Source organism: Botryllus schlosseri, chromosome 7, assembly GCF_051294905.1.
Source record: "Botryllus schlosseri isolate E-star chromosome 7, Bs_hap1, whole genome shotgun sequence".
Lineage (NCBI taxonomy): Eukaryota > Metazoa > Chordata > Ascidiacea > Stolidobranchia > Styelidae > Botryllus > Botryllus schlosseri.
The window spans coordinates 17,262,909-17,290,767 of NC_137242.1; the positions used below are offsets into that span (position 1 = coordinate 17,262,909).

Consider the following 27,859-nt stretch of genomic DNA (forward strand, 5'->3'; position numbering starts at 1 on the left):
ATACCACCCGCTGGGCTCAGTTTGTAAGGACAGGACTATATTCGGCGTCTGGACATATCGGTATCGAAGGTTTCCGCTCCGCTAATACGCGACAATCATTTTGTGCCTAGGTTTCATCGTCCACGGTCTTCCTGCGAGAGCAAACGCGAAAAGACTTTCTCTCCTAATTGTCATTCGGATAAATTAGGCGTTTATTTCATTTAAAGGAGTGAGTACCAATACTAAAAGCAAGAAATAGAATGCCAATTAAATGACGCGACGCGTGAAAAAACTATTACTACAATTTCAAATTATTGCAATGTACGACGATTTACTAAAACTGTGACTGGACCTTGAACCATGGATCAGCCTAGAACTGATATTTTAGTCATCAAAATCCCAAGTGCCGCGGTCTTGCAAGTTCACAATCTGAGCAATTCATTTTCGATACTACAACTAATTTCGAAAATTTCGTCGCGGGACACTCAAAAACATTCTCGCGGGTCACGTATGCCCCGCCGGCCACGGGTTGGCCGCCCATGGCTTAGGCTGTCCGCTTAACTTTCTGTCAAAGGGTGTTTATATGACGCTCGAGTCAAGCTCATTTGTTCAGTGCGCTGACGTGATGAGCCAATGATGGATATCTGGAATCCTTGGTGGAAAACAGCCTCGCACCAAACGTTACCACTTATCATCTGCTTGAACTGCTTTTAGGTGGCTTGATATTCGTCTTTATGAATTACATACGTTCGACTATTGCGATTTTTCTCATAAAGATTATACGTCGATATGAAACGCAGATAACAATATCATCGTGAACTGCAAGACTCTACCAATACTGCATGCTCTACGGCAGTGGTTCCCAACCTTTTTGTCTTCATTCCCCACTTCAGATTTATTCCGAGCACCAGGACCGTAACAGCACTTTGTCATCCCCGCCACAAAAACGTTGGTCTTGGGCCCCCAGAACCCCCTCTGAGCCTGCATGCCTTTTCCTGGAACTTATCATCTACATTGGGTCTACTGTTTAGTGCGTCGCCTTATTACGACTAAACGCGCTATGCGCGAACAATTTATATAATTCGTGTTTGAATCGGCATATATGATCGGGAATTGCATATATTTTGCTATCAATTTTTTATCCCTCTCTGCTCACGTAATCAGATTTACTGGTAGAGCTGAGTGAGGTGTGTCGGAAAAGGTATGACCCCTAAATAAGAATTGAACATCTTAGGGCGGACCCGTTGGTATATTGACTTCGTTATATTATGCTATTACGTGAACTCCTATATCTGCTATGTCAAAGATATGGAAATCGCCAAAAATAAAAGTCACACACGATTTCAAATTGGTATTTCTTTATTGGCAAATAATTTTCCCTGCCGGGTGGCATTTGTCCTTAGGGGTTCAGATCGCCAGGACAGGAACATTCGGCACCAGCCATTTAGCCAATTAAACATATATGTATATTGTATGTATCGAAGTTTTGGATCACCAAAAGGGCATTCCTTCTCGGCCAAGTTCTTCTCGCCGCTGATCGTTCTGGCACACTTCTCGGAGTTGCATGTTACATGGCCTATAACTCCATATGCCTCGGGGCGTCGTGGCACAGTAGTGGCCGACGCCGACGTCTCCATTTCTATAAATTCTACGTATTTTCGTGGGGAAAGAGAACCTAATAACCAGATATTCGGCAATATTAAATCGAGCAACAAAATCGCGCGAAATTTTTTTTAAAAAGTGGCATGAAGTTTTTTGAAATATACTTTAATTTATGTTAATTCACGAAATAATTTTTGGCCCCTTCGAGCTCGGTCGCCCCCCTCCCCCCAATTGAGGAGTTTGGGTGCGACAGTTACGGTCCTGTTCCCCACTACCCAGCACTTTTGTCATCACAGAGCAGCTATCTGCTGGTTTGACTGCTCAATACACACAACCACATCAGTACGCAAGACAATCGCCTATAGCTGGAACATAAAACGTATTGTGAACCGATACCAGTAACGCTCAAAATTTCGCGAAAGCGTTATTTCACGACAAACTAGTCGTGCTGGATGCGTTTGTGGCGCCATGATTGGCCATCCAGAGTTAAAAATGAGTTTTAGTGAGCAACACGCAATATCATTTTCGATACATACATTCCAGAGCAGTTAACTGTTAACGTCAATTGCGCATGTGTCTCCGTGAATATGTAGACTGTCCTGTATATAATTTTTAACAAATGCGTCCATTCCCCACCAGAAACCATTGAATTCCCCACCGTTTGGTAACCACTGCTCTACGGCTATAGCATCAGACATTATAGACCAGGGGTCGCCAACTCAAAACGGGTCGCGGGCCACTTTTAAAATTTCGTAGAGGCCGCGGGCCGCATGAATTCGATATTGATGAAAAATAGGCAACAACGTTCTTAAACTCTATGTCAGTACAACGGTGAGCTACCTAACATAGGCGATGGGCATATTGACCACAAAAGAAATAATATTTTAATAAAGGAATACAAATACAACAAAAAATCATTATCATAAATATTATTTTATTTTGAACTGTGAGCTGTGCACGATAACTGGAAACGATTTCCAGCGACTAAGGAATCGATATTGGGACAAGCGAAATACGTGACTAGCTGAATGACCATCTCCACGTAAAGCTTGATCTTGTGGAGAAGCCCTAAGCCAGTGGTTCTCAAACTTTTTTAGACACTTCCCCCTTTATGTTACTGAAAAATCGTCATATCACAAAATGCAACCAGAATGCTAGAAGTCCCAACGGCTAGTCTGATGGCATGAAAGGTTACGACTGCTGATAAGAGAATTCCATAAGATGAATTCCGGACTATACACAGAGCAATAACTATGAATTAGAGGTAAATCGCGCGGAGGGGGAAAATTTTTTCAGTTGAGTGCATCCCCGCCTCTTCATCAGATGCTTTCGCTCCCCTACAAGGGGCGCGCGCTCCCCAGTTTGGGAACCACTGCCCTAAGCCGTTTTCTAATCGTCTCGGTCTTAGCAGTGTTTGGGCCATTGCAAGTCAAGACGATATGCCCATGCCCATTCATATCAGCTGATTCTCCCTCGATGTAATGTTGTTGCCATCACCAGAGCCGTTTTAGCCAGCGACGAATAGTGATATTGGGCACAAGAGAATAGCTTAGTTTGAGACAACAACATGTTGAAACTGTAGTCAATTTCAGCATTTCAAATTGGTTTTCTTAGCTTTCTTCCGAAATCTCAAATCAGGTCGCGGGCCGCAGAATAAGACTTGGCGAGCCGCATGCGGCCCGCGGGCCGCGTGTTGGTGACCCCTGTTATAGACGAATCTTTGTCGTTGATTAGATGTCCAGAAGCTTGCAACGTCACATGTTTAAATGAATGGTGAAATGAAGATTGCGCAACGCCTAAATCACTGTTGTGAGGAGTGCCAGCTGCCTGTTAAAATATAAGAGCTCTATGTATGTTCACGTTCCCTACTTGAAACTAGTGCATGCCTTCCAACATTTATGTCGTTTTCCTGTTAACTGCATTTACCGTTCAACACTAAATTCTTCCTAACAATCGTACCTAATCTTGGATCATTCTGATCATGGTAAAATCCTACCATGCGAAAGGAGTCTATTTGCTCCAACGGAAATAAAAATATTTTCAATTGTATAGTAAGGTTTTGTAGCAACCCGATAGATGCAGCTCCATCAACCCCGGAAAATTTATTGGGCTAAATAGATTCACGGGACTCAAATTATAGGATACTTTCCTCGGCTCAAGGTGCACAGTGCACACAAATGCAAGGGATGGGTTGCAAAAAAAGTTGCCAGAATATGTTTTTAACATAAAGGTCACGGGAAATAGACTGAAAATCAGGGCGTTTCAAAAGTGGAACTTTCTGAGCAACCCTATACATCACAGGCCCTGGTTTATGTTACCGCAAATATCAAATGATGTCATCCTGTATCGATTTTTCAGAATTAACAGGGTTTTGAGAATTTCACGGGTTTTCGAATGTTTCGATAGAGCTGAAACGAGAACATCGTATCCGAATTTGTTTCGTATTGCAATTCTCGTGCTTTATATCATCGTCATCATCCATTGGAACGCCTGCGTGTTTTTCGCACTCTCTCACTTCATCGGGTAAGTAAGAAATTTATTTAACTCAGTGGTTTCCAACCATCAGGCCTTGAACCCCGGGAGTCGTTTGGGTGTTTGCTGGGGGTTGCAAAGGTGCTTACCCTTTTTGATGAATTTTCAAGCAATCCGCATTTCAAATAGGGTACGAGAAGTCCCGGGCGAAGGTGCAGATCTCTATTAGTAATCGGCTCACAACCTTCAGTGGGTTGAGGAAGATTTTCAAATCAGGAAATTGGGTCGGGACCATAAAAAAGGTTGGAAACCACTGATGCGAATGAATCAGTCGTACAACATCCCCTTGCTTTTCATGTTACATTTAGATTCGGTTCAGATCGCTGGGTGTATCCAAATATTTCAAGTTATCCATATAATACATTATCAAGAAAATATATCTACAGCATGTATTGGTCAACTTTGACTTTGACAACAATAGGAGAAACTCCCATGCCGGAACAGGATTTTGAATACATTTTTCAAGTGAGTCGCAGAAATCATTGCTTAAGTTGTAAAACTGAAGTACAGGGTTGACGAGAGAACGCTTTGTTATGTCATTTTATGCCTCTGGTTTAATTATACTAGTCAACACAATCTTTGTTGACTTTGATCAGGCAATTGAATTTCACTAACATTTGGGCGCTGAATTCAAAAATGACTTCCGTTTTTCTCTATAACGTCAATTTTTTGGGTTAGGTACTCACCACATTGTCTCATAATCCACATAATAACACTGCTTTTAGTATTTGTGTTTATTTTATAAAACGTTTCAAAGTCCACAAGCAGTCAAAAGTAAATCAATAGACTTCAAATAAACATTTGCACTGCTTTATTTGGTTGATTTAAACTAATGTTGCTTCTGCAGGATAAATAAAGTGCGAGTTTCAGGGTGCAAATTTACAATAGTCAGCTAACATATGTAAGCTCCAATCTACTCTGGTATATTACCCCCATCATCTTCAGATGTTGGGGACATTTTATCCTTGCCCATCTCTGACTGTGTCAAGGTTTTCAGACAAATTATTTTCATCTTTTAGCTTTGTAGAATGTCTGCTGTCCGACATACACATATGGCAGTGGCACATGTGTATCATGGTTCATGGTTACATGTGGATCCTTATTGTCTGACCACTTTGAAAACACAATATTTAAAAGCTGACATATATGATCCAATCGTGCATGTGATATTGCAACAATTCAATGTTTCTGTATTATTCTCAATGCTTCTGTATTATTCACGAAGACTAACTGAGTGTGCAATTGTTACTGCACCTAATACGTTGCCATTTTGGAGAATGCCACAGTTTAGGATCCTTTATGAGCTACCTATAGGTATTTGCCATTCACTTGAGTTGTAAATCGGGATTCCAGACTTTTCCAGTAAACCATGGTAGCAGTATCATGCGAATGCCAGTATCACGGCAGTACAAAGCTACCGAAAATAGACATACAAAGAAAAGGCTGTTTCTCTTGATCGAAAGTGAGATACCTTCTGTACCTTGCCATGTAATTTTTTCATACTTCGTAAGGATGTTAAAAGTTCCGAAGATTTCTATTCCAAGTCCCAAAGCTTATGTCAGATCAATAACTTTTGTTGATGGACTATTCCACGTTCTCAATCATCTTCGATTTCAAAAGCTTTATAATTATCCTGCTATCCCTCAGACCTTCATCGTGATCCACATTATCGAGCTTATAAGAGTTTCAAGTTACATTGGATAACATGGAAGGGGCATTGAACCTATAGCTGATAGCAAATGTTGAAATCGGGAAGAGTGCCGAAAATCCATTTCCACAAAGATATATTGGTGGCGAATATAATATTAACGCGCAACGCTTCCGACAACAGCTATTGGTGTGACTTTTTAACGAACATATCACGCCCAGCTTAGTCATAGTATCTCATATTGAATTTATTTAGTGGTTATATCACAGGAGAAAATAGATTTCGTGGCGAGATTTCAATTCCTTTATTGGGAAAGATTTGGAAAAAAATCAGGAATTTCTGTTTGAAACGACTGTTTACTAATTTACTGAGACTGCTGACAACTCCAAATCCAAAATGTTTGCGCCCTGTTTGATTTTGCTATCTCCAACATTTTAATTTTTCCGCCAACCACAACAGAACATCTCTAAACGGTAATACGTTTGCATCAGCAGGCTATTGGCAATTTTACAATTAAAATGAGTTTGGACAGTCAGATATTTCATCTCAGACGACCATTTTATTGATGTGAGTCCTAAAGTCTTAGGAATTATGAAGCGAAACTGGCTCATGCTTTTCCTACTTAAAAATATATAAAAATTAGGTTGTCAATCATTTTACAAATTTAGAGACTTCGCGGAACCCCTGAAAATGCTTCATGGACCCCCGGTTGAGAACCACTGCACCTACATATCACTTACAAATGACAATACATATATATATATATAATCACTTAAAATGATGATATCAAATATCCTGAATTACAATTAGTAATATACCAACATGTAATAGAACCGCAGGATATAGAAGACGTATGATAATACACACTGCCTATACAGGCGACATGACGGAATGTCATCCACGGTCTTCTTGAAATAGCGCAGGGGGGGGCTCCTTCGTGGTAGCTTGACGTCGAGGACAATGCCAAAGAAATAAATAACATTAGTATTAGGGATGGTGTGATCCTCTGAAAGGTTCAGGTTCGTGTGAACGCGAACCTTTTTGAAAGGTTCTGTGTGAACGCGAACGTGAACCTCATGACGGCACGTGACGTCATATTGCTAATTCCAACCCTATATTTCAGTGAAGTGATAGCCTATATTAATGTACAGTGTACGTGCACGATACGGAGCGACGACTCGGGACACGTAATTCCAGAATGCTGAAGTACATATTGACGTTTTAAACGTCGCTAAATGCATCAACTGGGGCAATCAAATGATATAAAAATTCCATAAAATCAATATCATCCGTTGCTTTGCCAACAATTTCGACGCAGACTTGCAAGAAAATATAAGCTAGGCCAGACCGGACAATGTATTCGGCGTCTGAGTATTTCTACGTTGATATTGAGCTGAGAGTAAAACGGGTCTATATATATACTTGTGCCCGATATCACCCCATTAACAAGTTATATAGTAGTAGCCAACACCCCAATCGCACGGATTGGTTTTTATGATACAGTAAACATATGAAGTCAAGATTGACCCCGTACGCTTGCTAGATTTTTTACATCAGACAACGATATCAATCTCATCGATTGGTTGAATAAGCATCATTCGCTCACTATGTAGCGTATTTCGCTGTTGATGTTGTGCGATTGCGGGTCAAGCTCACGGCAGAGAGTCATTAAATATTCACAAACAGAAAGCTGGATATTTCGAGAAAACTTCTGCAACAAAGCAAGTAACATATTTGAGATTTGAACAAGTGATTTGTGGTACAGAACTTCAGAATAACGCGAAACAATAACTTCATATTGTTAATTTATTCGCTAAAAGCTTTTCGACTAACTCTCATCAGTAGCGAACGTTAGTGATGGGGTGAATCAAATTCGAAATGTAAGAACTATTTTGTCTGTATGACGTAATAATAACAAAAACAAACAACTAGTAGACGGGCTAGATACGGTAGTAACGGTACAAAACGAACGTTAACGAGTACATATTCGGTTACAAATAACCGAAAACACAACACATAACATTAATGAAATATTCCAAGGGTGTAGAGGCGTTCCTTCTGGCGACAGAGAATCGGCTTTCGTAGCTTTATGATCGTAGATTCCAGGACCTTTAAATGAAAAAGAGAACGGCCACGAGCAAGTATAGAAAATTGACTGTCATTGTAATGATCAGCACATTCTGGATGGGATAAGAGATGCTGTCCAATAGCCGAATTACAAGCAGTAACTTGATCATAATCACGCAGTGTGTCAACAGACTGCGATGGAGGAGTTGGAGAAACGTTATTTATTCTAATTTGCCGTGGGACATGCTGGCGAATTCTTTGCTGCAAGCGCTGAGACGTGCGACCTACATACCGACTGTCACATCGGCACGTGTATTCATATATTATGTTGCTTTGATTTGTCGCAGGTAGCACATCCTTTTGCGTTGCAGGCATCAGAGATTTCGTCATGAAGATTACCTGAGGTTCTACTTGTGAAAAACAATGGCTCACTGACGATTTAATTTGTTTTTCAAACCTGTTGGACACTTTCCCAATCCAAGGAAGATGCAAATAAACAGGACATTTTCTAGGTCCAAACGGTTTAACTTTTCTGAAATCTTTGAGTTTACGATCTATGGTCATTTTAATGATATGATCAGGATAACCATTTGACTGAAAGATTGACCGAATGTTCTCCAATTCAGAATCAAGTTTGACTTTACTACAAAGCATCAGAGCCCTGTGTACCAGAGTTCTTATCAAATTTACTTTACGTTTTACTGGACAGAAAGAATCCCACGAAATGTATTGCCCACTGAATGTAGGCTTACGGTAAACTGATGTAACAAAATTAGCACCCGTCTTTTCCACTACAACATCAAGGAATGCTAATGAATTATTAACCTCTTTTTCCATGGTGAATTTCAGTGATGGGTGAAGACCATTCAATTTGCTCAGAAACAAATCACACTGGGATTCATTTTCAAATATGGCGAAGGTGTCATCAACATATCTTTGATACATTAATGGTCGATCAATATCTTCGAATAACCGTTTTTCGTAATACCCCACAAAAATGTTAGCCAGAATGGGACCAAGCGGCGATCCCATTGCAACACCATCGATCTGTGTATATATGGTGTTATTGAAACTAAATTCGACATCACAAGTGATCAATCGCATTAATTTAACAAAAGAAGACCTTGAGAATGGAGGAGATGGAAGGACACCACCATAGAGTTCATTGGCACAAATCTCTATAGTCTCTTGAACTGGCACGTTCGTGAATAAACTAGATATATCAAACGAACACATAGAGATTTCGGACTCATCGAGATCAACATTACGAATGGTATCAGCAAATGTGAACGAGTCACGAATGCAGTTACCACCATAGACCAAACTCACCGGCTCAAGATATCTCGCAATCCACTTCGCGACTTTGTGATACGCTGATCCAACCATCGATAGTATAGGACGTAAGGGTACATTCGATTTATGGGTCTTCGGAAGACCATACATACGTGGTCGAATGGAGCCAGTGGGTCTGATGTCGTCGTATTCAACAGAAGAGATTTTTCCCGCCTTCTTGAGGGTCAATAGTAGACGTTGAATACGAGCTTCTATCTTGGAGGTGTTGTCATTGTCACACGCAGGGCCAAGGATTTCAAATTTAGACTTGTCGCCGAGAATTGAATCCATTTTAGAAATGTAGTCACACTTATTCAAAATGACTACACCAGATCCTTTATCAGGTTTGGTTATGTGAATTGACTTATTGGATTTCAGGGATCTGATGCTCCTGTAGCAATCGGACGTCATCGTGAAATCACTTCTGTCGATTGGAGTTCCACAAAAACCATGCGCTAAGCTACTTAGTTTGGCTTTAAGGGCCACAATTTTCTCACTGTGTTCCTTTGCTCTGCTTTCATCATCAAATTTCTGGTGATGATGTGCCAATTGTCCAAGTAATACCTCAAATTCAGCAAAGACTTCCTCACGCTTGATTTCTGTCGGTGGCACAGAAAAATCAAGACCAAGAGATAGTACCAACTCTTCTGTGTCACTCAGCTCATAGTCCGATAAGTTGGTAATAACCTTACTACCATCACTAACGTTCGCTACTGATGAGAGTTAGTCGAAAAGCTTTTAGCGAATAAATTAACAATATGAAGTTATTGTTTCGCGATATTTGAGATTGTCAAGGTGCATGCTCGTTTAGTGTTGATTTTTCATGCTGCCATCGCCCTGTATAGAGTGGCCCACAGTTGAGATATAATACATTTCAACCAAAGATGTTATAATGGAGTGAAAATTGTAATATACGAAAAAGGTTCACAGTGCAGAACCTCCCAAGGTTCGTTTGTGAACGTGAACCTCTAAATTACAGAGGTTCACAAACAGAACGCGAACGTGAACCTCACGTTTACACCATCCCTAATTAGTATTCGGTAGCAGATTGACGTGAAGTACTAGCAGATTTTCAATATCTGTATCCCCATGCCTTGCATCTTTGGACACAGCTTGTTTCAGCTCTTACACTCAACGCAGTTTAGTACCATGTTTCCAACTTTCTGTAATCGTTGCTGCTGTCCGGTTTAATGAAATCTGTCATTTCTGGATGATGAACAGTTGGAAATTGAAATTGTAACACTGCAATAGGACCTCCACCTCAAAGCCCACCAGGCTGCATTAAACTTTTGGTGCCTTGTTGACACGGAAAAGTACCATGGTGTATGTTCACTAGGGCTGTTCAAAAATACCCTTTTTTCCTGAATCTTGCTGGTTACTTGATTAAATCGTTAGGTTGCCTTAAAAAATGACGCACACCAAATTTGAATTCATTCCAACCAATATTCGCGGATTTCGTAGACTTTGAAAATTTTGAATTTGCCTTAAAATGCAAAAAATTTTTTTTTTCCAATTTTTCTTTCAACCTCATGAAATTGTTGCACTGTCTTCAAAAACGATGCAAAACAAATTTGACTCAATTCCAAGCTGCAGAAGCCGAGTTATTCAAGTTTTTTGATGAAAATTCTGGGATGATCCACCAATCGAGGATAATCCCAGAATTATCAAAGAAAAACTGACATAACTCCACTTCTACTGCTTCAAATTGAGTCAAATTTGTTTTGCTTCGTGCTTGAAGACAGCGCAACAATTTCATGGGGTTGGCAGAAAAAATTGAAAAAACTTTTTTTTTGCATTTTCAGGCAAATTCAAAATTTTCAAACTCTACGAAATCCGCGAATATTGGTTGGAATGAATTCAAATTTGGTGTGCGTCATTTTTTAAGGCAACCTAACGATTTAATCAAGTAACCAGCAAGATTCAGGAAAAAAGGTTATTTTTGAACAGCCCTAATGTTCACTTTGCGCAGCAGCTATGAAGGTTGGAAGCGCGTTTGGTTCAACTTATCGTTGCGAAACAGGCTTTTCAGACATGAACTTCAGAAAAAAACAAAAGCATAACACGCCTTACTAATGCACATCTGGAACACTCACTCAGAGTTGCTGTGTTAAGTTACATAGCGGAGTACAGTGCACTAGCATGCAATACTAGGATTCCCATTGACTGATATAGGAACAGATAACATGACGTCCGGTCTAAATGGTGACATGATTTATTTTAAAATTTGACGTGACTGTTGTTGTATAATTTATACCAACATGGCAGTGTTGGGATGACTCGAGTCATCTTTTTCGTTGACTTGACTTGACTCGGCGTATCAGAAATTTGAATTGATTCGTGACTCGGAGCAAAATTCACGAGTCAATTTCAAGTCATCAAGTAATCGGTGTCGATAAAAATCGTGAACTGTATCTTGTATATGTTTGGATTGTTCGCGAAATGCTGGTATGACCCGCGAGAGCGACCAATAATTCAATGATCGTGCGATTCACTGAGCCTCCATTGTTCTCTCACAAATAAATTGACCGCAAACGAAATGATCGAAGCTTACAGTTTACGTTGTCGTAAACTAGAGTATAGTAAGTAATTTAATAGCAAAATGTCTGTATGTTCTCTGTTCTTACCTATTGTTTTATTGAAATTGAATTCGAATATAGTTTATACTAGGCTTGCCATACGTCCTCTTTTAAGAGGATTTGTCCTCTTTTTTGACTTTTTTGAAAGTGTCCTCGGAGGACGCCCTTTTGTCCTCTTTTTTGAGATTTTGTCCTCTTTTTTGAAAATTTAGGTCAGATTTAGAGGAAATTGCGAGTGATATGCCGCAAATTAGCGCAGAAGTGAAGCTCCGGCGGGTATTTCGGAGGGAAAAGCGGTGATTTTAGCTCTGACCGAAAAGAAGACCTTTTTTTTTTTAGTCATCCGCCTGGCAATGTGGAGAGAAAAACGTTATTTTGAGCTCTGAGCGGAAGTGATGACTTTTTTTTTTTGTTTAGTCAAACGATCACGAAGTGGGAAAAATTTACCGGTTTTTGAGAATTCTTCTCCAGTTTTGCATGTCTGAAATTTCTGAAAAAGTGTCCTCTTTTTCCAAAATATGGTAAGCCTAGTTTATACAGTCCCCAACCATTGACACAGGCACGAATTGTATCATATCAATTTGTAAATTGGTAACGTATTGTATCTTATCAATTCGTTTCTTTATTCTCTATTTTGGCTGGTAACTATAAACTGAGGCTATGCAATTGTAGTTTAGCAGTTCTACATGTATGTGAGCGAGCGAGCGCCTTCTTGCGTGTATATTTAAATCTATATTCGTTCATCGGTTCAAAATCAATGACCAGTCCATCGGTATTTCGGACAGGCAGCAAAATGCAATGACGTAATCATGCATTGTACTTCGAAAAAGCAAGTTGACTTGAATTGTGACTTGACTCGTGACTTGACTTGACTCGACTTGACTCGAGTCACTTCCAAAAATCGAGTGACTTGACTTGACTTGACTCGTGTCACCTTCGAAAATCGATTGACTTGACTTGACTCGAGTCAAAATGTACAATGACTCGTGATCGTGACTCGAAAGCAGTGACTTGATCCCAACACTGCAACATGGTGCGAAGTAATTTATGATTTATTAAAAAATAATGGTGACTAGCTAGTTGAAATGAGATGTTTTGATTTAAAACACTCTCTTAGAAGTCATACCGAAGTGTGAGTCCTGCCCAGTGCTATGAATATCAAAACGGTAATTCAGTCTGGTACCGGTAAACGGCGGGAGTAAATGGTAGCCCGTCGCTTCAATCAGTACCCAAGTAACTCTTGGTTGCAAAAAGGTTGGTGATCCATGGAATAGAACTTCTTAATTTGAAATAACATGGTGCAAAAAACATCCGCTGTTATACGCACCATTTCCAAATATACAAACAATCAGTCAGAACCTTGCTGTTCTATTAAGAAATATCATAAAATAACAGCAATCTCATGGATGCTAAATGTCTTTTATCGTAACTGTATTATTATCTTGATTCAACAAATCAACGGTAGGTACGCCTCAAAGGCTATCGATTCTGAACTTTGCTCGCATTGCAAAAATTTAATTGTCTGATATAGCCACGTCATGTGAATGTACCAAACGTGATTTTCTCTAAAGAATCGTACCTATCTCTCAAGATTTTTGACTTCCTGGTTGGGGTGTTGATATTTGCCACCATCGTCGGAAACGTTGGATCAATGATCAGCAACATGAATGCGGCGAAAACCGAATTTCAAAGTCGTATGGACTCGGTGAAACAATACATGCTGGTATGCAATTTCAGATGCGATTGGTGAAGTACCGCGAACTATGATGATACGTAATTCAGTTTAGAGAAGTCAGCAAGCCTCTGCAGAAACACATAATCAAGTGGTTCGACTATCTATGGACGAATAAAAAGTCAACGGATGAAAAGCAAGTGCTGTCGATTCTACCTGAAAAGTTGCGAGCCGAGATCGCTATCAACGTGCACATGGATACCTTGAAAAGAGTAGCATTGTTCCAGGTTGGGTCTAAAACACCCCTGTGAGTGTTTTTTGCAAGGCAGGCCAAATGGCCAAATGATGCCAAAATTGCCAGAATATTTTCGAAGCACATTGGGCATATAGAGAAAGTGATGTCGAATCACAATAAAATCGCTGACTTACATCCTATGGAACCTTGGACGTCCTCTTAGTATAGTGGACAGTTGCATCACGCATGTTATAAATGAATTAACTCGATGATGAGTAACTCATCCAGTGAGTTATGGATAAATGAAGTATTTGCGAGCCCGGACTGCTGAGGGCAACGCTATTAACCAATAGTCGACGGTATGTATTCATTTTAATGCAGTGACCACAACTGACGTTACAGCGGTCAATTTGTTTCGATTTTTTTCATATAAATAGACCTAGCGCGCTGCTACCCACGCCAGTGCAAGTCGATGTTGTTTAGGGTGATAATGGTATTTATCGACTACTATGGTCATGGTCATTTACACCGGGCCAATTTTCTCCATCGATCCATCGATGTTTGGGAGATTGACGTAAATTCTTTCGTCCTACCAAAGTCTTTTGATGTAGCCTACTTAGGCACTCATTATGCGTTTTATTCCTTTTTATAGAATTACAGGCGTAAGATGTGGTCTTTCTTAGAGGAATTCCAAGTTTATATCGGATTAAGATAAGAATTAGGATTGGGATATACGAAATTCTGGAACAGGACAAGAATTAGGATTGGAAGATTCAGATTTGGATTGGATTAGAACATAGAAATTTCAAACCCGCCAATCTCTGCCGAGTTGATAAAAAAAAGGTCTTATGCTCAAATGTCGAGAAGCCAGCTTGATTAGTGCGGTCAATATAACATCACATAACAAATGCTGTACATAGTGAACTTCGATTTCATGTCACGATGACGTCACGAATCTTCGATTGTGACGTAGTAGGTGATTGGCATATTTGTATGATTCTTTGGTAATTACATTTGAAAATATAGGCCCAATGGATGGCTCTCTTGACGTGAAGGTTCTCGATACCTGATCCATCACATGGTTCCCGAAAAGTTCAATTTACTGTGACTTGATATCTTAACTATGGTTTGTTGATTTGTCGATGCGGCGCGAGCAGTCAATCTGGATTATTGAAATTTCCTGTTTTAATTCACAGGATTGTGAGCCGGGCTTGCTCGTCGAATTAGTTTTGCGATTAAGTCCGCAAGTATTCAGCCCAGGCGACTACATTTGTCGGAAAGGAGATGTTGGAAAGGAAATGTATATTGTGAAAGAAGGTATTTTGTTTGAATGATAGTAAAACTGTATTCCAGCAATGCATAAGCTTACTTCCTGCAAAATGTAACATATCATTTTGAAAATTTACCTGTTGAGATCGGGCCGATTTATCCGCATCTAACACTGTCCGTTGGCGCCACTGGGGTAATATATTAGCCCCGTTAGGTAGACTATTCAGTATTCACAGTATACTTTTTCAGGGAAGCTGGCAGTTGTAGCGGATGACGGCGTGACCCAATTTTGTGTGTTGGGCGACGGTTCATATTTCGGAGAAATCAGTATTTTAAACATCCCGGGGAATAAGACTGGCAACAGGAGAACGGCGAACGTGCGGAGTATAGGGTAGGCGATTTTAGAAATGAGCAATCGCACAATATCTGTTGGGAGGCGTATAGTATAGGCAGGGTCGAGGTGTAATTTACAACAGAACTACCGTCACAGCCTTTTAGTTATTATTCAGTACCTATGAAGTATATGAAAGTAAATTTCGATTTGAATATGTAGCCTACTATTGAATAGGCATGTCAGCGCCACTGACTTATTCCGGTTTTAAGAAATAGGGTACCCTCATAAGCAAATACACTCAATAAAAAAACTTTATCGCTTTATTATCTGCAATTAATTGCGTTTTGCACGAGTGTTTGAATAATTGAATACAAGTCATTCCTAATACAACGATGTATATAAGGGTTGCTCAAAATTCGGAAAATCTCAAAAATGATGGGTATCAATGTCTCATTTCATAGATTATTGATTTAAAAAAAACAGCAATGAGCCTAGAATAAGCTTATAGAAAAGCCGTTAGATTTGTCGTTGCTGAAAGTAGCTGCCGGCGAGTGGGCGTGTCAGCGACCATTTGTTTTGAGGTACTCATGGTGCTTGTCGACTACTATGGTCATTTACACCAGGCCAATATTCTTCATTCTCATCCCGTATCTGCCGACTTGTAGCACGGCCCACTTCTAGGCTTTTATAAGACACCGCTTACACGGATGAGATGGCGAGGAGGAGCCTAGATAAACCTCCAACACTTAGGTAGGAATTCTGGAGTCGACCTCGGTCGTGTCAGCGACCATAGAACGGCAACAAGACTATAGTAGCCTAATCAGTAATCACGAAATCACGGCTCTTGATTGGCTAATCGGTTATGCTTCAATGATCACGACGGTAGTGGCTTGCTGATCACTAGGGCGATTTTTTTTGACCTAAAAAACGGAAGATTTTGACCTAAAAAATCTAAATTTTGACTTTTTTTGACCTAAAAAAACTGAAATTTGACCAAATTTTGACCTCACGTATGCAAATTAGGTGTTTTCGCACATAATGTTAAAATTGTACTACTTATCTTCATTTCTGGTTGGAACTGTCTGTCCTTACAAAGTATTTTGGCCTGAAAGAACGTTTTTGGCTCAAAAACTGACAAATTTTTACATGAAAAAAACTAGTATTTCAACGAAATCTGGCCCTATGAAGAATTGCAATAGTTACATTACGTATTATGGTGGAATAATTAAAATTTGTTGTAGTACAACGAAAGATACTTTCCTACATTCTCGGGTAGAAAGTGTTTGTTTTGTTTTGTTTGTTTTGTGGTATTCATGGTGTTTGTCAACTACTATGGTCATTTACACCAGGCCGATATTCTTCATATTTTCCGTAACTGCCAACATATAGCACGGGCCACCTCTAGGCTTTTTTGTAAGACACCGCTTACGCGGATGAGGTGGCGAGGAGGAGCCTAGGTAAACCTCCAACATTTAGCTATCGGAATTATGAAGTCGACCTCGGTCGGAATCGAACCCACACCCATTGGTGTTGCAGCCCCGGATTATACCACTGCGCTATCTCGGGTAGAAAGTGTCTGTTGTTACTAAGTAGCTTGTCGAGAATGGAGAAAGAACGTTTAACAGCAGCAGTTGTTAGCTGACAACACTGAAGTTGTGTGCACACTGCTTGCTGGTGATGCACCGTGTTGCTTCATTCTGACAATGTTGTCTATATCACAATTTTTCAGCTTGCGCTTCTTGATGTAAGAACCATGCAATGCCCAAGCAGTCTTGCTTCAGTTAGGATATTGCGGTACGTTGACCATAAAACCATGTCACTATTTGTTTCATTTGACCGTTTATGATTCACAATGAGCAGACGATGGGCCGTTTACAACGGTAGGCCTATAAAGTAGGCTACAGGCTGTAAATTATCAAATGATAAGTTCACAGACAGCGCAAAATCTACGATACAAACTAAATGTAGAGGTCAAAAAATTTTTGATTTTGTAAACAATTTTGACAAATTTTGACCTAACGCTACAATTTTGACCTAATTTTGACTTTTTTTGACATGTCAAAAAAAAATCGCCCTACTGATCACTGATCAGTTGTTAAATGGATCTGCTAACGGCGGTGTTTCTGTAAGCGCATTGTAGGTTGGTTGGCAGACAATGATTCAAGATTATTTCAGGATATGTTGAGTCACTAAATAGCCTACATGATGATGAACAAACAACAGCTGCTTCACACAAACTTAAAGCATGACTGGCATATCCTCAATTCTGATAAGATTGCAAACGGGCCACTGCAGACTCCACTGGCACCTTCGCAGAATCGGATGTCACGACACGGGTTTATGCGATACGTGCGATATCGACGAGACGGTCGACCACTATTTGATTGATTGCGAGCGCTGCTCGACCCCCCCGCGATCACCTGAAGACGACAGCGGCGAATCTAGGCATACCGTTTCAGCTCACAAAACTGTTATCAGATCCACGGATTTTACTACCAGTGGCTGAATTAGTTATCCTTACCGGCAGACAGTTGTGACGCTAATGGATTTATCAGACTATTGAGACCTGGTGCAAAAGGCCATAGTAGCCGAACACCATATGTACAATACTAACAACAACAACAACAACAACAACAACTGGCTTACTGTGAAGGAAACTGCAGTAGACCGCATGTCTGTTTTGACCGAGGGAAAGCACAGAACATGCGGAGAAATATTGCAAAGGCGCTTATGCAAGTGGTGAACGAATTTCTTGTTTCAGAAGAGATACATCATCATCGAATACAAAGATAAAGCTTAACAATGGCACTACGTTGTCAGATCTTATTCGGTTTCAGTCGTGGTTGAAGTGTTGAATGCCATAACGATTGGCTCAATCAGCCGTTTTTGCAGGTGACTCACTAGACTCTTACAGAAAATTGAATTCACTCGTAAGTACTGTCAAAGTCGTCGATGATGCCGCACAAAGAGTTGAAAAGGCATACGCACACTCTATGATGGTATTGTGGGAACTCGTATCCTACTGAGTACTTAACTAACTGCGTAACTCTGATTTCAATACTCAGAACGCCAGACAAGCACAGCTACACTCAATCTTTAAGCAGATTCAGAACAACAATAATAATGAACATGCTCTCTGACTGGCACCTTTTGAGCGTGCAAGTCAGAGCGGTACGTAAGTATCAGAATGCTAATATTCGAACAGTGACGCGCCAGTAATAAGCATAATACAATTGCGAGTCGCGATCGATTGGATATAGCTTCTAGGTGTACTATGTGCAGCTACATCATGACAATTAGAAAGACAGTTTGCTTGTATAGCTTCTCCTTAGATAATTGCAGGCACGACAGAGGTTAAACGGCGAATGATTGTGCACTTTTAGAACTAAATATAAATCCGAGAAATACCTAGTTATGGTTGCAATTATGTCAGTGCTTCTACTTTTCTGGGCGTGAGTAAAGTATATTAGTCATCACAAACTGATGCAGAACACCATGTGTGAGATGGATGCCGCACAAAATCTTATCTGCTTATAGCAGTTGTTCTCAACCTTTTTGTCTTCGAGGACCCCTGTCGGACCATCACGGACCCCCACAAAGTTTTAATTCGGATTTAGCTCAATTATCGTACAATCATCTTCTGTCCTGTGCAACTGATAGCTGTAAGCTTAATGATAAACAGCGAAAAACGACTTTTCTTGAAAATAAGAGCATGCCATCCATGTAGAAGTTGAGTTGACTTCTATTACTTCAAAGCGAATTCTGTAATTGCATTTCTCGAAATACGTGTTCGTGTCTTGAAAATCCGCGCCATCGATAGGATATTAATGAGTGCCGAAAATCCAATTCCCCAAATATAGGTGGTGGCGAATGTAATAATAACGTGTACCGCTTCCGACAACACATTTGGGTATGATCGCAACAAATATGGCACCAAAATTAACGAATCATTTTTTTTTATTGAACAATTAGGGATGGTGTGAACGCGAGGTTCACGTTCGCGTTCTGTGTGTGAACCTCGGAAATTTAGAGGTTCGCGTTCACAACAGAACCTTGGTAGGTTCTACACTGTGAACCTTTTTCATATATTACAATTTTCACTTCGTTACAACATCTTTGGTTCATATTTATTGCATTTCAACTGCGGGGCACTCCATGCATGGCGCTGGCTGCATTAAAAATCAACACTAAACGAGCATGCACCTTGACAATCTCAAATGTTTTACTTGCTTTGTTACAAAAGTTTGCTCGAAACATCCAGGTTTCCGTTTGTGACTCTCTGTTGTGAGTTTTACCCGCCATCAAAAACATCACGAGCAAAATACGCAGTAAGCGAATGATGCTTATTCAACCAATCAATGAAATTGATATCGTTTTCTGATGATAAAAAATCTAGCAGGCGTAGGGGGTCAATCTTGACTTCGTATCTTTACTGCATCATTAAAACCAAATCCGTGCGATTGAGGTGTTGGCCACTGCTGTATAGTGTATAACTTTTGTAGCAAGTATAGAAACCTGTTTTACATTCAGCTCAATATCAATGTAGCGATACTCTGACGCCGAAACATTGTCCGGTCTGGTCTCGACCGTTAAGGCGTAAGTTTATGTTCACTGGTAACAGTGGCGGCTCGTCCTATAGGGCAACTGGGGCATTGCCCCACCTAAAATTCTGTTCAATAACAATTCTTTACCATTTATAGACGCACAACAATCTATATATACCGAAATCACAGCGAAAATCGTATTCTTCTTGTCCTTTCGCTTGTAAATGCCCATATATAGCGAAGTCTCTGCGAAAATCGAATCCTCTTCTGTGTTTTCGCTTTGCGAATGCCTAGCCGGGGCTTGCCCCGGTTGCGCTCATAACAAGCTTTGACTGTCTATTCTCTCAAAGCCGCGCACAATAAAGAAACGGTGATTTACTCTCTCCTATTCATAAAATTACCGAGCAACCGGGGCTCAATAGGTCTGTGCCCCGAAGGTGTGATGTAACAATCGTATCTATATCTGAACTCGGTTACCGTCATATGCGTTTAGTCGACCTTTGCTGGTATAGGTCGATTTTGATGGTGTTTCACACCATGAAAACTCTTGAAACTTGGTATGTCATGTCGTGATGGTGGTATTTAACACTCCCCCAAGTTTCAGGGTTTCTACTTAAAGTTTAGGGTAGTAAATCCGTTTCCGAAGTTGAGTGTGTGCTGATCCGTCATGTATCGCAAACAGATTTTACTCGAAAGCCGGTATTGGTATCCATTGATTTTGACGATGTTCAATACTGAGATCGGTTATGACATTTGGCACGGTAAGTCTTAATGTTAGTATCGAACGCTGTACCAAGTTTTAAGTTTGTCACTGAACTATGTTAGTGGTAATTTCGTTTCCTAAGTCGAGTGAGAGCTGACTCGTCATTTATCGCTAACAGATTTTACGCAAAGCCGGTATTGGTCTCTATTGATTTTAACGATGCTCCTTACCTAGATCTGTCATGAGATTTTGCACGGTGTGTTTTGATTTTAGTATCGAATGCTGTGCCAAGTCTCAAGGTTGACACTCAATGATTAGGGCAGTAATTTCGTTATCAAGGTCGAATATGGTAGATATGTGCTCAGATCTGACACTTTAGCCTACAACGCATTGCGGATTTCACGCAAAAGCCGGTGTATCTGTGGTAACGTTAACTGTGTTCCATACTGAGATAGGTGACGAGATGATGATATCATTCTCATTTGCATTCAAATATTTACTTTGATATTATATACTCCAATGTCAATTTCACCGTGAAATTGTGGCCTTCAAGCCATTTGCTTACAACCCCCTGTCAAGCGCGATAGCTATTTCGTTTTCGATGTCGGCTAACAGCTGATCACTTGATCTGCCTATTCCTCAGTAAATTTTACGCAAAATTCGGTCTGTTTGCATTATTTTGACAGTGTACCATACCGAAAAGGGCCATGAGGCTACTTCTCGATGATGTCATGTAACAGTGTACGGCTTTCATCCACGTGTATATTCGGTAATATATTTTCCAAAGGCGATTTCGCAGCAGACCTATAGACAGTAATAAAACCATATGTGTCGTGTTACAGTCTCCAGTTTCAAGGCCAAAATCTCCTATGCTGTACCGAGACCGAGTTTCCGAGACTGCTATTCTTGGTTCTTCAGAATGATGTTTTGGATTCAATATGACAGGCCCAATGTATGAGATAACAATTGGGTATGTGTCCGAACTCGTTGACCTTTCCAATTAGGCTTACGCAATCTCTCGAGAGTTATAGTCATTTACATTTCTGCAGATAATTAGTCAGGTCTAGTGCGAACATGAACCGCGTTGAATCTTTGTTCCGTACGCCGTTTACGCAGTTACCACACTTCAAGTCACAGCTCACCGGCAGACCTCTCGTGGCACATACGTTAAAATCACTGTTGTCGGGAAATTCATGTTACCGTAACATCATTAAGTTACTTGTTTACGTTGGAAAACGTCATTGTGACGTCATCTTGATAAAAAGTTGCTTGCAGCCCTGGCCCCACCACCCGATATTGTCACGAGCCGCCACTGACTGGTAAGTACTCGTCGAAATTGTTGGCAAAGCGACGGAAAATATTGATTTTATGGGAGTATTATATCCTTTAATTGCCTCAGTCGATACATTTAGGGCAAAGATAATAAAGTTGGATTAGCAATAAAGTCGATTAGCGCGTTCGTCAGGATTTATCAACCCAGGATTAAGGAAACCGGTTGATCGCGGCGCATAAAGTTAGTGTTAATCTCATGATTTAACAAACTGGAACAACTATAGATTTCTAGTTTTCTATAGAAACTGCGTACCATTCCTACGTCTAATTATTCCCGATAATGACCGTGCCGATTGTCTCCTAGGTTATGGCTTCACTAAACAATCAACGAATTATGTAGGACTACCCGCCATTGCAAAGCGATATCCGTTTCTTAGCTGTACCGTACTAATTGGAAACGACTTTCATTTCGCGATGATGATAATTCTACCTATTACAGTGGCAGTATCGTCGTTAGCAGCCTGCTGTTTCAGTATGGAGATTGTGGGATCTCTAGTTTTATTCACCAACTAGCAGCCAATAGATAACGCATTTTCGCATTATGATGCAACAGATAACGCCACTTGATTGAAAACTCGGGACACCGCGACTAACCATCGCGCGTAACCCTCTTCACCTTCATGCGTCGCGATTAGCAGTATTTAATCACACGATTAGCATTCTCCCGAATCAGCTAACTTAATTATCTCCGCACTCAGCGACGTTGAAACACCAATATGTACTTCGGCATTGTGGCATTATGTAGCCCGAGTCGTCACTAGGTATCGTGTACATTAGTAGGGTATCACTTCATTGAAAGATAGGGTTGGAATTAGCAATATGACGTCACGTGACGTCATGAGGTTCACGTTCGTGTTCACACAGAACCTTTCAAAAAGGTTCGCGTTCACACGAACCTGAACCTTTCAGAGGTTCACACCATCCCTATTGAACATATAACGTCAAGCCTGGTCATTTCTATCTAGCAGCTTATCTTGAAGTAATTATGGAAAAATGGTTATAAATATCACAGTAAAAAGGGATTTTTGTAAACATTTCGAAGTCACCGTGATTGACCTTACCCATTCACCCTTTTCCACAATCCCCAACAAAACATCTCTAAACAGGAAAATGTTTGTTTTCTTAGGCTATTGGCAATTTAGCAATTAAAATGAGTCTGCACGGTAGGATATTTCATCTCAGAGTGCCATTCTGTTGCTGTGCGCTCTGGAGTTTTACTAGTAATGAAACGAAACTGCCTCATGATTTTCCGAAATAAAAAATATACAAATTGGCTTATCGACTATTTTGAGGCTTCGCGGACCCCCTGGGAATGCTTCGCGTACCCTCAGGGGTCCGCGGACCCCTGGTTGAGAACCACTGGTTTAGATGATGTTATATGGGCCGACCAGATAGCTTATATATTGTAGCCCCGAAGAAATGTAACTATATCGCACCGCTTCAATGCATCTTAAGCTCGTTTTATATCCACGTCTGGTTTGATTCCTGCAGTGTTGCGGCCGGTAATGATCATCAAGATTCATTCAGAACATGCTAAGATATACCAGAAAACTGTCTTTTTGCTGGCCATACCAGCATAGTCTGTGCTTAGTTTTACACCTCTTTCTACGGCATCATTAACGACTTTGACAGCACTTACGAGTGAATTCATTTTGCTGCAAGAGTTTAATCATTTTGCTGTCATATAGCATGGCTGGAGCCCAACAAAATCAGACAAAGTATATTGTCATTGTTAAGCCTTATATTTGTATTCAATGATGATGAATTCCTTCTGAAACAAGTAATTCGTTAGCCACTTGCATACGCGCCTCTGCAATATTTCTCCGCGTGTTCTGTCCTTTCCCTCGGTCAAAACAGACATGCGGTTTACTGCGGTTTCTTTCACAATAAGCCACTCATGCTTTAAGTGTATGTGAAGCAGCTGTTGTGTTCATCATCATGTATTTAGTGACTCAACATATCCTGATATAATCTTAAATCATTATCTGCCAACCAACCTACAATGCCCTTACAGAATCACCGCTGTTAGCACACTCATTTAACAACTATTCAGCAGAGATGAGCATGGATTAGGATTAGGTTTTGAAAAAACAGGATTTGTGAAATTTTGTCGGATTTGGATTGGATTTGGATTAGACATTTTTTCCGGAACGGATTAGGATTTGGATTGGATTGAACTATTTTCTGGGAGATTGAAATGTCGTGTGGCGAATGGCGACAAACTTTATTCAGATCAGTTATTAATGTACTTATGGTTACCAAGTTATCTAGAATCAAGTGAATCGTTGGTTGTGAAAGAAAATTTTCGAATCCCTCCATTGCATAAATTAGTATTTTTTCTGAATTTCCAGTTGGAATCGGATTAGGATTGGACATGGACTTGAATATGAAAAAGTTATGGATTAGGATTTGGATTTGGATTTGAAGGTTCGGATTTGGATTGGATTAGGACATAGAAATTTCAAATCTGCTCATCTCTGCTATTCAGCAAGCCACCACCGTCGTAATCATTGAAGCATAGCCGATTAGCTAATCGAGAGCCGTGATTTCTGATTACTAGTCTTGTTGCCGTTCTATGGTCGCTGGCACGCCCACTCGTCGGTAGCTACTTTCAAACGCTTTGCGACCAATCTTAACGACTTTCCTGTGAGTTTATTGCCGGCTCATTGCTGTTTTTTTATCAATAATCTATAGAATGAGACATTGATACCCATCAGTTTTGAGATTTTCCAAATTTTGGACAACCCTTTGCTTATATAATGCATCTAATAATGCAGCTCATCATCTTCATGCCGTCATGTAGTTTCTGTGCCTCAACGAAAAAATACGGGAACCGGAGCACTAATTCAACGTTATTAGTATGAAATGTTACTTCATTGGTGTTTCATTTATAATAATACGACAAGTACTTGACAGTCACCGTAGTCCTGTGGTCATAGCCGTGATTCCACAGGACACGGTAAAGTGCTCGACTCCCGAATACTTTCTCCTAAGAACAGAGCTACCAGTGAGTGAAAACCAATGCTTGGCCAAGGACAGCGCGTCGTCGGAAAGGCCAACCAGCTGATTATCATCATTTTATCAATGAAATCGCTTAACTGAAATATACCTTCGCTGTTGTTCATCTTCATCTTCATGAGGAAGCGAGGGGCGCAGCTGGTTGAGCAATGCACTCACGACACCAATGGATTGGATTGGATTGGAATCCCAGTGACGTCAAACTTCTACGTCTTCTCTGCGCTCATCATCATCGACCTCACTACTGCGGTAGTGCATTGAAAAAGCCCAAACTGAAAGTGAGACCCTGATGGGGACGCATGTTAGCGAGAGAGACTGCGAGATTGACAGGGAGAAGAGAATGAAAAGTAATCCCCAAGATTACGAAAAAGCAAAGTCGCTATGGACATTATCAAAATTCGAGTCGTGGTGCACATAGCTATGGAAAAGGCGATAAGCGGCACTGTGTCGTGCCAATAAGAATAGTAATCTTAAAAGCATCCATATGAGCTGTCATGCATTTGTCATTAGGTTGCGGAATCTTTATGAATTAAAATACGACAATTCGTTTTAAAGCTATGTGTTTCGAATTCAAAATTTTATATGGTAATGGTTTGATGACTGTGGAGTGTGGAGTGTTTTGTTTGATACCATATCGGATATATAGTTCTTTCAACGTATCTGATGTAGAAAATTACGCTACGTTGTTGTGAAGCAGGGAAAACGTCCTGCCAAAGGCCGTTTGAAGTCGCAGCACAATGATCTAGATATGGTGGTGTGATTGCATTGGACATCACTGTAAATCGGGTGTTTTTAAAAAGGCTATTTGAAAATATTGTGTTTTTTTTACAAAAGTTGTGTCATTATGCCATAATTGTGTAAATACATGTAGTATGAGCCTATGGACGATTTGCACCCGGTGTATAGTAAACGTATATGATATGGAGTGATTTGAAACCTCGAAATCGTCATCGGTTCAATAATTATAGCACGTATATATAATTTGGTATACGGAATTGATGTTGTGATGATAATGACCGCCGGCCGTGAAAATGCTGCATAACGATGTAGTAGGGGACGGAGCCATTTTTCGTCAAGGAGTCATATTTACCTTATATTTTTAATTGTCCATGTCAATATAGGCCTACTACACGTCACAGTGAACCATTCGTGGCGTCATGGTAAAAAATCAAGAAAAAACTGTTTTAAACACAGGCCATGTTTTGAACAGGTTTGTTCTAAATTGATTTTTGTTTTAAATGCAACCATAACTGTAGATAAGTCGACTTAAACATCTACAGTCCATATAATTATTGGCATATGGTTATCTAACAACTCAGACATGTGACATGCGTACGTACGTGTTGCAATAATTTACTCGCAGGTACTCGGACCTGTTCTGCTTGTCGAAAGATGACTTACTTCAAGTATTATCAGACTATCCGGACGCGAAAAAGAAATTGGAAGAGAAAGGAAAACAAATGTTATCGAAGGACGGAATGATTGAAGAAAAGAAAGAGGTAAAATAATTTGGATTCTGCTCATTTTACTTTTTATTAGTTGGCCTCACTCTGTGAAAGTAATGCGATCTAGTCCACTCACGGATGTGATACATTTGCAAATATTTTTACCCCTCATTTCCGGATAATTATTCTCGAGCGCCCAACGTTAACGTATTTTTCCTAGGGTGATGAAGTAATAACCACCGCAAATCTACTAGAAAAGTGCAACTCTCTGGAAAGAACTGTGGAAAGGCTTAAAACCCAGTTCTCCCGACTGATGGCTGAACACATTGACCTCCAGACCTCACTGAAACAACGAATCCATCAACTGGAGACGAAGCTTGGTAGTTCCTAGTCTCGGATGACGTAAGGCTACGTTCGATTAAGCGTACCGGTTGCTACGGACAGACTGAATTTCCTACGTCAGCGGAGAATCGAAGGAGAGGGATTGTTGATATCTGGTGTTATACTGACAGATAAAATATAGGTCGGCAAAAAATTACTCATGGACACGAGAGTAGGTAGAGATGCGTGGCGATGTCGATATTACACTCGAATGGTACTTTATGAACCCCAAAGACTTTATTTGTGAGCTTCTTATCAAGAGGTAATACACAACATCATTGTAAGAACAATTTCTGCAGAGAAAATAACTAACGGAACATTTCATAACCTTACCATTATCAAGTTTGAAAAATAGGCTGAGCTGTAACTGAAAACTGATGACGCTTATAAATCATTATAAAGTTTTTTAGGGCAAATGTTTTCCAACTTGAAAATGTTTTTGGAGCTTCGATCGAACAAATATTGATTTAATAAACGGAGTTCCACTGCAACTGCACTCTGAACTACTGATAATTATGAAATAAGACAAAGCGTGGGTTTCAATAAGCTGCGTTATTCATTTCTGCATGTTATACCCACACTATTTGCGGCAGTAGTACATTAAGATCTTTCATCATTCCTATTACACTGGTAAACACAATTTTTGTTGACTTTGATCGGACAATCGATTTCGACTAATTTTTGGGCGCTGGATTCACAAATGACTTCCGTTTTTCTCGATCACGTCAAGTTTTTGGGTTAGAGGCCATCACATTGTCTCATAACCCACACAAGGTAGTACTTTTAATATTTCATGTTTATGTATAAAAAGGTTTCAAAATCGAAAAGCATTCGAAAGTAAATCAATTGACTCCAAATAAACATTTGCACTGCTTTATTTGGTTGATTTAAAATGATATTGCTTCTGCAGGACAAATAAAGTGCGAGTTTCAGGGTACAAATTTCCCTGATAACTCATACTTCTGTGGGTATAGTCTCGTTTGATACTCAAGCAATAGTCAGCTAACATATGTAAGCTCCAATGTACTCCGGTATCTTACCCCAGACATCTTCAGATATAAGGGGATACTTTCTCCTTGCCCAACGCTGACTATGCCAAGGTTTTTCGGGAAATTATTTAGATGTTTTAGCTTTTTTTAAATGTCTTCTGTCCGACATAAACATATGGCAGTGGCACATGTGTATCACGG

General features: G+C 40.1%; 1 protein-coding gene across 1 annotated transcript in view; it reads left to right on the forward strand.

Annotated features, from left to right (window-relative positions):
* Positions 1-27,632, forward strand: part of LOC145442818 (cyclic nucleotide-gated channel alpha-3-like) — a 41,103-nt gene extending 13,471 nt beyond the window's left edge. Inside the window, exons 5-12 of the mRNA XM_080320831.1 lie at positions 3,940-4,104; positions 4,422-4,578; positions 13,328-13,459; positions 13,519-13,695; positions 14,840-14,960; positions 15,162-15,303; positions 26,207-26,342; positions 26,509-27,632. Coding sequence (XP_080176957.1) covers positions 3,940-4,104; positions 4,422-4,578; positions 13,328-13,459; positions 13,519-13,695; positions 14,840-14,960; positions 15,162-15,303; positions 26,207-26,342; positions 26,509-26,679 — 1,201 coding nt within the window. The 3' untranslated portion in view covers positions 26,680-27,632. The remainder of the gene's footprint in view (positions 1-3,939; positions 4,105-4,421; positions 4,579-13,327; positions 13,460-13,518; positions 13,696-14,839; positions 14,961-15,161; positions 15,304-26,206; positions 26,343-26,508) is intronic.
* Positions 27,633-27,859: the final 227 nt, after the last annotated feature.